The sequence below is a fragment of the Ylistrum balloti genome, unplaced genomic scaffold (assembly GCF_031769215.1).
Source record: "Ylistrum balloti isolate Yb309-2 unplaced genomic scaffold, AGI_CSIRO_Ybal_v1 Utg370056, whole genome shotgun sequence".
In the NCBI taxonomy this organism is placed as follows: domain Eukaryota; kingdom Metazoa; phylum Mollusca; class Bivalvia; order Pectinida; family Pectinidae; genus Ylistrum; species Ylistrum balloti.
This window is the reverse complement of record NW_026782106.1, coordinates 1,050,543-1,062,068: the sequence shown is the minus strand read 5'-3', so window position 1 is coordinate 1,062,068 and position 11,526 is coordinate 1,050,543. Positions and strand designations below refer to the sequence as shown.

General features: G+C 34.0%; 1 protein-coding gene across 1 annotated transcript; it reads left to right on the top strand.

Annotated features, from left to right (window-relative positions):
• The first annotated feature begins 4,618 nt into the window (after nt 1-4,618).
• LOC132549404 (proteasome subunit beta type-6-like) lies at nt 4,619-8,963 on the top strand. The gene is made up of 6 exons (XM_060213332.1): nt 4,619-4,708; nt 6,166-6,233; nt 6,416-6,547; nt 7,534-7,663; nt 8,057-8,201; nt 8,480-8,963. Exons 1-6 carry the CDS (start codon nt 4,619-4,621, stop codon nt 8,608-8,610), a joined length of 696 nt encoding a protein of 231 aa, XP_060069315.1. The 3' UTR covers nt 8,611-8,963.
• The last annotated feature ends 2,563 nt before the right edge of the window (nt 8,964-11,526 follow it).

The following is an 11,526-nucleotide window of genomic DNA, read 5'->3' as shown; positions in this document are numbered from 1 at the left end:
GAGAACATTTGAAACTTTTGAATAAAAAGATAAGGTTTCTACATTTACTGTTTTGTTTTCTCTTTTTTAGCTGTGATATGTACAAGACAAATTATACATGTTGGGAGTACAAGTCACCTAACTAGTCTACACTGGTGGTTAATTTCCTAAAGCAATGCTATGCTCATGGTGTGTGTCTCGAGAGCTAGACTGCTACCCCCTGATTCTGATTGATTGTTGGGTTATCTCCCCCTGGATAGGCAGGATCATTAAGAAGGGGCCTCCTTAGGTTGTAGAAGCTGGTTGTTACCTCTCTGAACAGCATGCAAACGACTGTCTCATATCATCCAACACAATTAGGGTAAAGCGTCTTGCCTAAGGATACAACCATGTCTGGTCCATTTCCAAGCTTCCTGTGAAACATAAACCGCCACGGGTAGGGAGCGTCTTTCCCTGAGGTTACAAAAGTCAACACTCCAACCAACTGAGCAAGAACTATAACACAATAAAAGGCTAAATAGTGAATACATTTTAACTGGAAAAAAATAAATCCCAAAGTGATCTTGGTGCCCATCACTGTATATATGAGTGCTAATTTAGTGCTTCGTCAGCAGGATATTTTCCCTTCTTTTCTCTTATTTTCAGTTCGTCCATGAATGACAGGGGGCCAAATGGAACTTACATATGAAATATGAAAATGATCGATCCAGATTCAAAATTAAAGATGACCTATGTCTGCCGTTTTGTTGTTACAGTCGTCAGATGTCCTAATTTTTACTATTTTATTGTATTTGCACGGATTCAAAATATATTTTTGTAACATTTTTACTTTGTATTTACCCCTTATATATATTAATGAAAGAAAGCTGTGAGCTAATTTTTTAAAATAAATTTGGTAAATATATAATTTCAATAACTGTTCAAACAGTTTTCAGTAACCTTGCTTCTGCAAAAACTGACACGTCAAAAGCATCATAATTCAAACTCTAATTTGATGACACTAGGCGAAAAAGATAGTTAACGATAGAGAGATTTACCCCTTAAAAAGTACAAGAAAGTTAAAACAATGTTTTTTTCAGAAGAGAGTAAGTATCTTCTGTTTCATTGATGGCACGCACCATGTTATAAAACCACCAGGAATACAAACGAGAATCAAACAAATCCGTCTTTATGTTGCTCATTTTAATGTAATTTTTATATCAAAACGAGGGCAATCATCATATATCGGAGAAACAGGCAGGAGATTCGACTCCATGAACATCAGAAAGAAGTGGAATTCCAAGAAGGCAACAAATTCACTAGATCAGAGCGAAAGCATTCACTGTCCCAGATCATTAAATCTGCATTACAGATCATTCCACACTGCAAAATCATATAATTGACTGGGAACATTCCAAAATAGGTAAAACAACAACATCTATGACCAAGTGTTAAACAAAGCATTGTCGAAATGACTACAGTACATTGTTATCACCCTTCGGTTACGCTCCACACTGGTCATTTGTCTGATGAAGGTGACTGTGTAATCATCGAAACGTCACACTCCAATCTACTGACTGTGTTATAAGTACATTTATTCTTTTGACATTACCAACCCTAAGGAAATGTTCCAAAATATACCAGGGCAATCTGTGGATACAATCCTAAAATATATGTAATTCTCACTTGTTCACCCTGTACTTTGAGTCTCAGTTCAATTGAAAACGTCCCGGATTAACAGCGCAAAATAATGCTTTTGACTCGTTTTAACTGCATTTTATTATTACGCGCACTATCACTCTCCCGGATTATCGAGGATACAATTTACTCCAAAGTATTTTCAATTTTTGTTTTCATGAATCTTCATCTAAATTTTCCTTTGTCTTCTAGCACATTGGGAATTATTTTTGTCGAGTGTTTTGATTCATTTTTTGTACATGTACGTCGTCACCTTTACTGTAATTTTGTTTATTTTTGTCGAGTGTTTTGATTCATTTTTTGTACATGTACGTCGTCACCTTTACTGTAATTTTGTTTATTTTTGTCGAGTGTTTTGATTCATTTTTTGTACATGTACGTCGTCACCTTTACTGTAATTTTGTTTATTTTTGTCGAGTGTTTTGATTCATTTTTCGTACATATACGTCATCACCTTTACTGTAGTTTTGTTTATTTTTGTCGAGTGTTTTGATTCATTTTTTGTACATGTACGTCATCACCTTTACTGTAATTTTGTTTATTTTTGTCGAGTGTTTTGATTCATTTTTCGTACATACACGTCATCACCTTTACTGTAATTTTGTTTATTTTTGTCGAGTGTTTTGATTCATTTTTTGTACATGTACGTCGTCACCTTTACTGTAATTTTGTTTATTTTTGTCGAGTGTTTTGATTCATTTTTCGTACATACACGTCATCACCTTTACTGTAATTTTGTTTATTTTTGTCGAGTGTTTTGATTCATTTTTTGTACATGTACGTCATCACCTTTACTGTAATTTTGTTTATTTTTGTCGTGTGTTTTGATTCATTTTTCGTACATACACGTCATCACCTTTACTGTAATTTTGTTTATTTTTGTCGAGTGTTTTGATTCATTTTTTGTACATGTATGTCATCACCTTTACTGTAATTTTGTTTATTTTTGTCGAGTGTTTTGATTCATTTTTCGTACATGTACGTCATCACCTTTACTGTAATTTTGTTTATTTTTGTCGAGTGGTACATGTCATCACCTTTACTGTAATTTTGTTTATTTTGTCGTGTTTTGACATGTTTCGTACATCGTCACCTTTACTGTAATTTTGTTTATTTTTGTCGAGTGTTTTGATTCATTTTTCGTACATGTACGTCATCACCTTTACTGTAATTTTGTTTATTTTTGTCGAGTGTTTTGATTCATTTTTCATACATGTACGTCATCACCTTTACTGTAATTTTGTTGATTTTTGTCGAGTGTTTTGATTCATTTTTTGTACATGTACGTCATCACCTTTACTGTAATTTTGTTTATTTTTGTCGAGTGTTTTGATTCATTTTTTGTACATGTACGTCATCACCTTTACTGTAATTTTGTTTATTTTTGTCGAGTGTTTTGATTCATTTTTTGTACATGTACGTCATCACCTTTACTGTAATTTTGTTTATTTTTGTCGAGTGGTTTGATTCATTTTTTGTACATGTACGTCATCACCTTTACTGTAATTTTGTTTATTTTTATCGAGTGTTTTGATTCATTTTTTGTACATGTACGTCGTCACCTTTACTGTAATTTTGTTTATTTTTGTCGAGTGTTTTGATTCATTTTTTGTACATGTACGTCATCACCTTTACTGTAATTTTGTTTATTTTTATCGAGTGTTTTGATTCATTTTTCGTACATACACGTCATCACCTTTACTGTAATTATGTTTATTTTTGTTTGTTATTACTTACAGTTTTTCTCTTTGCTGGTAGAGCTCACCTTAACACTTGTATTAATTCATATACTCATTGTAAGTCTGTGCACGCTTAAAATAACAATCCTGTGTTACCTTTTAAGGAAAGTAAGTGTTCAACAACACGAAACGTTTGTGTTAACAGATAAAATGTTTTAGGCGCCAAAAATTCAAAGCCACAAAGTATTATACACGCCAACGTTGAACAGAGTAAAAATCAACTTGACTTATTTGAAATCAAGACATAGAACTCAGTTATCCACTAATGTGTTGATTATCATCAATAAAAATCAAAACAGAAATAAATAAATAAAATATATATATATATATTCATTAAGGGTCACATTACAGGGTCCTGTTACAAATTGGGGGGAAAATTAAATATTGATTACCTACTGTCTATAATTATATATAAAGTCGGACATTTTGTAAGACACTCTAAAGAAGCGCCACTGCATGACACTTGCACTTTCCACCATGCCCAATGGAACAATTACAACGCAACAGATACATTTTAACTACTTAATTAACTGTTTAATTAGCCATATTTTTTTTATTGTAGATCTTATTGCACAAGACGTTCAAAATATGTCCTAAAATGACTTACCACTTTTTTTTACACCAGTGAAAAAAAGTACACTAATTATTCGAATTAGAAATAAGTCCCTGTAAAGCATCACGGACACAGATATATCTATATATCTACAACTAAATGTATTTGCATTTCTAGATTATGGCACGGACTAAGATATAGATATAAGTCCGAGGTTCTGACTTCGCTTTCCATTTTGCCGATATAGAAAATATGTTCTAAACGGAATAACTTGGAAGTTATGTTTATGTATTTCAAATTTCCTTTGTTTCCATACATACAATACCAAATTTCCTAAATCGAGAAATTTGGCAATAATAGAGGTAAGTCTAGAATGATCTGGAAGTATATGGCTCTTTATTAGTATGTCTATGTATATAACTTACAAAAAAGCCTTAAATATATATATCTTAAAAGAGTTTTCAAAATGCGTGGTATTAGCAGAAGCGAAGACTTACCAGACCCTGCTGTAAAACAAATACAGGAAAAAATAGGTTTATTTATTAGTAAAGGAAACCAGCGCATGATAGATCTCTTCATTCTTGAATGATTGCCGTTACACAGAATATTGCGTCGTGCCCCTCCTGTATGCAGTTATCGTTCTTGTATAACTCTTCAGTCAAAATTAAAGATGGCAACCATGACTAGTGAAATGCAACCCGGCATGTTTTCATCCGATTTGTCCTGCCCAGATTGGCTGAATGCCGAGCACGAAACCGGGGTAAGTTAACTGTATTGTAATTATGACGATATAGTGTAGATTGTGTATGTCTTAAATCATTTGGTCAATCAGCATGTGCAATGGGGGATCGATGCTTAACTGTTAACAAAGCTTAACAAATGACATTTGTCGTGTAAGATTTGAGTAGTACCATTGTCTGTGTCCCAATCGGCAAGATGCAATTACTATCGATATGTAAATGTCCATCGTCCTAGAGATAACACATGGTGTCTTAGCTAAGAGTAAATACAGTCTTATATTAAATGACGAGTGGTCAACCTGTTAACTGGGAAACTGATTATCTCCTGTTGGAAAGTCTATCAATTTATACTTATAGACCTAAATGTTATCAATTTATGTTTTGTCATGTCTGCCCTTAAACATCTTATTACAACCTCGTGTATCGAATCTTACTTAGTTTAAAGATACATCATTGCACAGGTTGGGTACAACACTGCATATGGGTCATAGTCCTGCATTTGAGGGATTGTTATTGCGTTCAGTAATCATTTAGTTACTCAAATGCATGCTCATTTTCAAATAGGAACTCATATTTTCTTCTAGATATTTATTTATGTAAGGGTGTCATATTTTTATTTTTTTTCAATAACCAATGCAACAGTGTACATTTTTACACACAAAGAAAATAATAAAAAGATTGTCTCATTTTAAATTTTAGTCACAGTGGCTATTGGGTCGAGGTGAAAAGATGCCACCCTGTTTTGTTGAAAAATGGAAAAAAAACCCTGATTACTCAAAGCAGTAGCTATTCCTCAAATGCAAGAGTATTACCCAATGTGGGGTTGTGGTCCAATCAGTTTTGGTATTTTCTTTTTTAAATCTCTATTTCAAAACTCAAATTTCATACTGGTGATTGCCAAATTAACTGAAATAAACGGAACCAACTGGAACTTCCAGTCCAAAATTGGAGATTTGACAGTTGTCATACTGGATATAGAACAAAACCTACAGTATATGACACAATATTAGATTCTAATCTACAACATGTCTAGAAATCTAAAGGGTTCTGACTGTTTATCTGCAATTTTATTTGTGTCTTGTTTGCAGTCAATAGACAGAATTCCTTCCTGTAGAAATCAGGAAATTTTGGTGACCTGTGTAATGAGTTGACATTCAGACATTGTTGTAATAGTTTACGATAGAAAGACATTATGAATTATAGAATAGATAAAAGTTATAAATCATGATGGAAAGGTGAAGCTTATAATTTTTAACCGTCTTGCTTTTGTGTCAAAGCATTTCATCGTTATAAACTATTTCCACTCATTTTTCCAAACAACTTTACTTCTCAGCATATTAACAATGGCTATACTTTATGAAATTTCTCCAAAGTTCTCTTTTTCAACCTAGCTACCAAAATTATACTCTCTTCAGACTGGAGAAAATGTATTGTATTATTATATTATTGAATGTCCATTTGTACATTTTTATTTCAGACAACTATTATGGCTGTACAGTTTGATGGTGGAGTAATAATTGGTGCAGACTCGAGGACTACAACAGGGTAACACTTTTGTTATGAACACACTTGGTAAAAAAATGTAAACTTCAATGCCCAGATTTTCTTGGTTTTGATTTCATTTCCTCTTTTAGAAACCTCAACTGATTTTCAAGTTAACGACATCATTGTATTTAATGGAGAAACAAAATGGATGATACAAAATTCTAAACTTTGTGTATTTACAGAGCTTATGTTGCGAACCGTGTGACAGACAAACTGACCAAAGTGACAGACAGGATTTACTGCTGTAGGTCGGGATCTGCTGCCGACACCCAAGCAATTGCAGATATTGTTACATATCACCTCAACTTCCACAAGTAAGCAGACCCATGTTACTAATTCCACAACTTAAGTGGCATTTGCTGGAGATTACAAAAAAAAAAAAAAAAAAAAACCAGTTCCACAAGCATTGCTGCAAATAGGGGAGTGCTGAAGGAAACAATAAGTAACAGATTCATGAAGGAAGTAATAGCACTTTCAAAAGTAAGTGGGTTCCTGAAAGTGATAGCTTTTCTACAAGTAAGAATGATACTGAAGGAGATAACAGCACTTTCAGACGAATAACAAGGCTCCTGAAGGAGATAAAAGCTCTTTCAGACAAGTAACAGGGCTCCTGAAGGAGATAAAAAGCTCTTTCAGACAAGAAACAGGGTTTCTGAAGGCGATAAAAGCTCTCTCAGACAAATAACAAGGCTCCTGAAGGAGATAAAAGCTCTTTCAGATAAGTAATGGAGCTCCTGAAGGAGATAAAAGCTCTTTCAGACAAGTAATGGGGCTCCTGAAGGAGATGAAAGCTCTTTCAGACAAGTAACAGGGCTCCTGAAGGAGATAAAAGCTCTTTCAGATAAGTAACAGGGCTCCTGAAGGAGATATATCTTGTAATGGCACTTTGAGATAAATAACGGAGGTCCTAAAGGGGATAACAGCACTTTCAGACAAGAAACAAGGTTCTTGAAGGTGATGAAAGCTTTTCCAAAAGCAAGGGTGATACTGAAGGAAATTACAGCACTTTGAGATAAGTAATTGGGCTCCTGAATGAGATGAAAGTACATCATTTTCTTTAACAAGGAAGGGGGTTCCTGCCTCTTGAGAGGAAATTAATCAGTCCCACAAAGAAAGAAGGTTCTTGCAGGAGATATGTTTTCTAAATTCAAAAGGGAACAGAAAGGGGTTTCTTTAGGGATCCTGAAATGATGACTAGAACACTTGCAAAGATAAGAGGACTTCTGTAGGAGCAAATTGAAAGATACCTAACACAATCAGGAGTATTTGTAAACTTTTCAGTGCAATGTTTTACTTACAGAATGGAACATGGTGAGGAGCCACCAGTGAAAGTGGCAGCCAATGTGTTTAGGGACTTGTGTTACAACTACAGGGACAGTCTGAGTGCTGGTATCATTGTTGGTGGCTGGGACAAAGAAGAAGGAGGACAGGTAAAACTCCACCACATTTAGGAACATTCAAATAATTCCTCCTTGATTGAACACAACACTGTCATAATCTCCACTTGATTGAACACAACATTGTCATAATATCGCCTTCATTTAGAACAAGTACAAGGAGTTATTAAACAAGAAAATGTGCAAAACTAAGGACTTCACTTCAACGATAGACCTTAAACAGGGAATATGAAAGTGAACAAATTATTTTACTGTCCCAATTCTTAATCCATGAGATGTTTTTTCCCCTGCTTCATTTGGTGTTACATGTATCTCTCACATAGGAATAGAAATCTAAGACATGTTCTTCAACTCTCAATTGTAGCTTCAGCAAGAACTTGGTGATCAAGATCATATTTTGTATGTGGTTATTTTTCTCTGTAACAGGTGTTCACAGTACCATTGGGTGGCATGTTGACGAGAATGCCATTCGCTACTGGAGGTTCTGGTAGTACTTACATCTATGGTTATGTAGACTCAAACTACAAGGAGGACATGACCAAAGAGGAATGTTTGAAATTTGTATCAAATGGTGAGTTACCTATTTATTCTGCTGAATTTGAAGGATTAAGATTCATGCTAATCATTTTTATATCATAATCAGTTTGATAACGCTTGTAAATTAGATAAAAGCACAGCCATTTTCTTACATGTTAGCGACCGAAGCCTGTTTTAAAACATTTGACCCTCTTTGGAGATTTGAGAAGCATTTACAAAAAAAACTTGTAAGACTGCTGGGCCTCTTTGAAAGAAAGATATTTGCTTTTCTTGTTCAACAGAAATAAGAAAAAAATATTATTTTTATTTTAGGTCTGGCCTTGGCGATGAGTCGAGATGGTTCCAGTGGAGGTGTTATCAGGATGGCTTGTATCAACAGAGATGGAGTAGAACGCTTCGTCATGACGGGGGATGAAATACCAAAGTTTTATGAGACATACTGACCATTGTCTCATCACTGAAAAATCATTCATAAAAGTTCATACCACATAACAACAAACTTAAATTTATGGACCATGAGATGTACCAATTGGATAATGGAGAAGCAGTGTGTTGGCTTGTCCATTTTCACAGGTCAAGTGGAAAGTCAATTCTGATATCGAGGACTGAAACAATTGAAAATGTCATTTGAAGATTAAAAAAAAATAAATGATTGACTTTTGATGTTGGAATAAATCTTGACTCCTCCTGATATACATCTTGTGTGGATAGCCAAGTATGAAGTGCTACAATCCTTTAGATATTCGTGTAATTGTGCGAATTGTTTATGATCATAATAAAAACATTGTTGAACTGATGTTTTTCTCACATTGTATGTACAGAAGAATTGTCTATTTCATATTTGTAAAACAGGTGGAAGAATTAAATAAAAAAGAGGCACTTGTCTTTTAGATTTTGTATACAAAGTAATAATTGAGAGTTCAGAGACATAAAGCTTACTTTATATATCACTATTTTATTAGTTTGCTTTGCTTGTCCTTAAAACATAATTGTGATGCTGAAAACATCATGACTCTTGTGGACCTTAATTAATTTTGGGATTTTACCAGTAAAAAACCCAACATTTAGCATTTAATTAGAACTGAAAGCATATTGCCTATTACTATGGTATACACCTCCTAAAATTTTCATAAAATTAGAAAAGAGGAATAATTCTTATGGAAATGATTGAAGTGAAGCTGTTATCATAAAAAAAACTCTTGTCAAACATTTTGTTTTTCAAATTATCCCAGAATTGACAAAGCAAAACTAACGAACAAGGGAAATCTACAAATTGGTATGATGTGGGCAGTCTGAAAATTGTTCTAATTGCTTACACGGTCATACCGTTTTATTGGCACTTTAAATATAATATTTCAGGCATAAATCCGGACAGACTTGCAAATATAAGTACAGACCTGAAAAGGCATGGTTGAAGCTTGTGAGAAAACAAAATAAGATCTGTAGGTCCACCCTGATTCCATAAGCCAACCTCACTTTATGAGAAATACATATGATCTAAATGTCGAAATTCCAGTTGGAATTTCATATATTTTAAGTTTATCTGGCCAGAAGGGCCAAGTGAGTCATTGATATACGGTGGCATCCGTCCATCAACTTTTTCTACAAATTGCTACTAGTCATGAACAATTGAATAGATTTGACCAGGGCCCAATATTGAAAATAGAGCATATTCTTTACAATCCTATTCCTCCTGAAGGAATGATTTGGTCTGAAGTATGAATGAATGGTATGGCTGATTCACTAGGGTCAAAGGGTTGTGTGCTTGGATATCAAGATTTCCTTTAGTTGTAATGAAGTAATTTTATTCAAGTAATGCTAGGTGAAAGATACAGGCCCTATAGGGCTTTTGTTTATGAAAGAATTCATGAAAGGATTTATTTGCATTCTTTTAGAAATTAATCATATAAACAAACAAACAATATTCTGTTTGAGGAAATCCTTTATAGATCTTACTAGATTGATTTAAAAACATAAGCTGACCCATTATTGAGCCACAACAGGTTTGCTAGCACTAGAATTCTCATCCCAGCTGAAATTATAAATGAAGCATACACACCTATGTATTCCCCTAATACCTCGCATAAAATCTATGATACAGTCAGTGTGGTTTGGATTCCCCGATGTGCTATATTTAGATGGTCTAAATTAAGCTTGACAAGGGGGTATTTTCAATTTCACTTGTCTGTTGATGTTGACAATAGTTTTAAAGGTCACTAGAAAGAGTTCTAAAAAGGCAAAAAAAAACAAAACAAAAACAACATAAATTTGCCAACTTGTGCAGAATATAATGTTAACATATGCATGCTCAAGTAAAGACCAAAAGGTCAGAGATAGTGACATACTTGAATGGTCCAAGCAGCTCGTAAGTGAAAGTTCTGCCTAGATATGACTTTCTTTAGGAAGAAATAGCCAGATTTTTGAGAGGACAGCTTTTGCATCCAACCTTCAATGGGTTTATATTTCAGTTAGGACTATAATTGGACCAGAAAAATCACAAATAAAAGTACTGTCTCAATACAGTTTTGTATACAAGTGAAAAAGATTTTCAAGATTGTGGCTACGGTTCCCTTATTAAATGATACACTGGTTCAAACTTTAGTTTTGTCCTTTTATAGTCCATATTCACCTATTTGTTGAAAGTCCTTCGGATAAAGCTTTCTGTGAAAGTGAAGTATCAAGATTTTCAAAAATTGTGGTTGTGGCACTCGTCTTAAATAATGAACTGGTTCTTTCATTAGTTAGGACCCTTTATGGTCCATATTCAACTATTTGTGTGAAAGCCCTATTGATACAGCTTTGCGTAAATATGAAATACATTTTTATAAAGATTTTCAAAATTGGTTATGGCATTCATTTTAAAACTGCCATGGTTCAAACTTTTGATGGGGCCATTCATGATCATACTCAACTATTTATGTGGAAGTCCTGTCAATACAGCTAAGTGTACAAGTGAAATATCAAGACTGAAGTTATGGCACCAGTTTTCAATGCTACACTAGTTCAAACTTAAGGACTATTTATGGTCCACACTTAACTGTTTGTTCTAAAGCCCTGTGGATACAGCCTTTTGTGCAAATGAAGTATGAAGATTTTAAATGTTGTGACTGTGACACTTGTTTTAAATGCTGCACTGGTTCAAAGTTAATTAAGGAAGATTTATGGTCCACACTGAGTTAAGTTCCTGTCTATTTATCAGGTGAAGTAGTTCATAGACCAATGGATAGACACTGAACAAGGTCTTTGTGATGTAAAGACAATGACCATTAATGGGTTTTTTTCAAAAATGTTCTTTATTCTTATGATCTTACATTACAAAATGATAATCAACATGATTTTGCAAATCACAAATTGTAGAC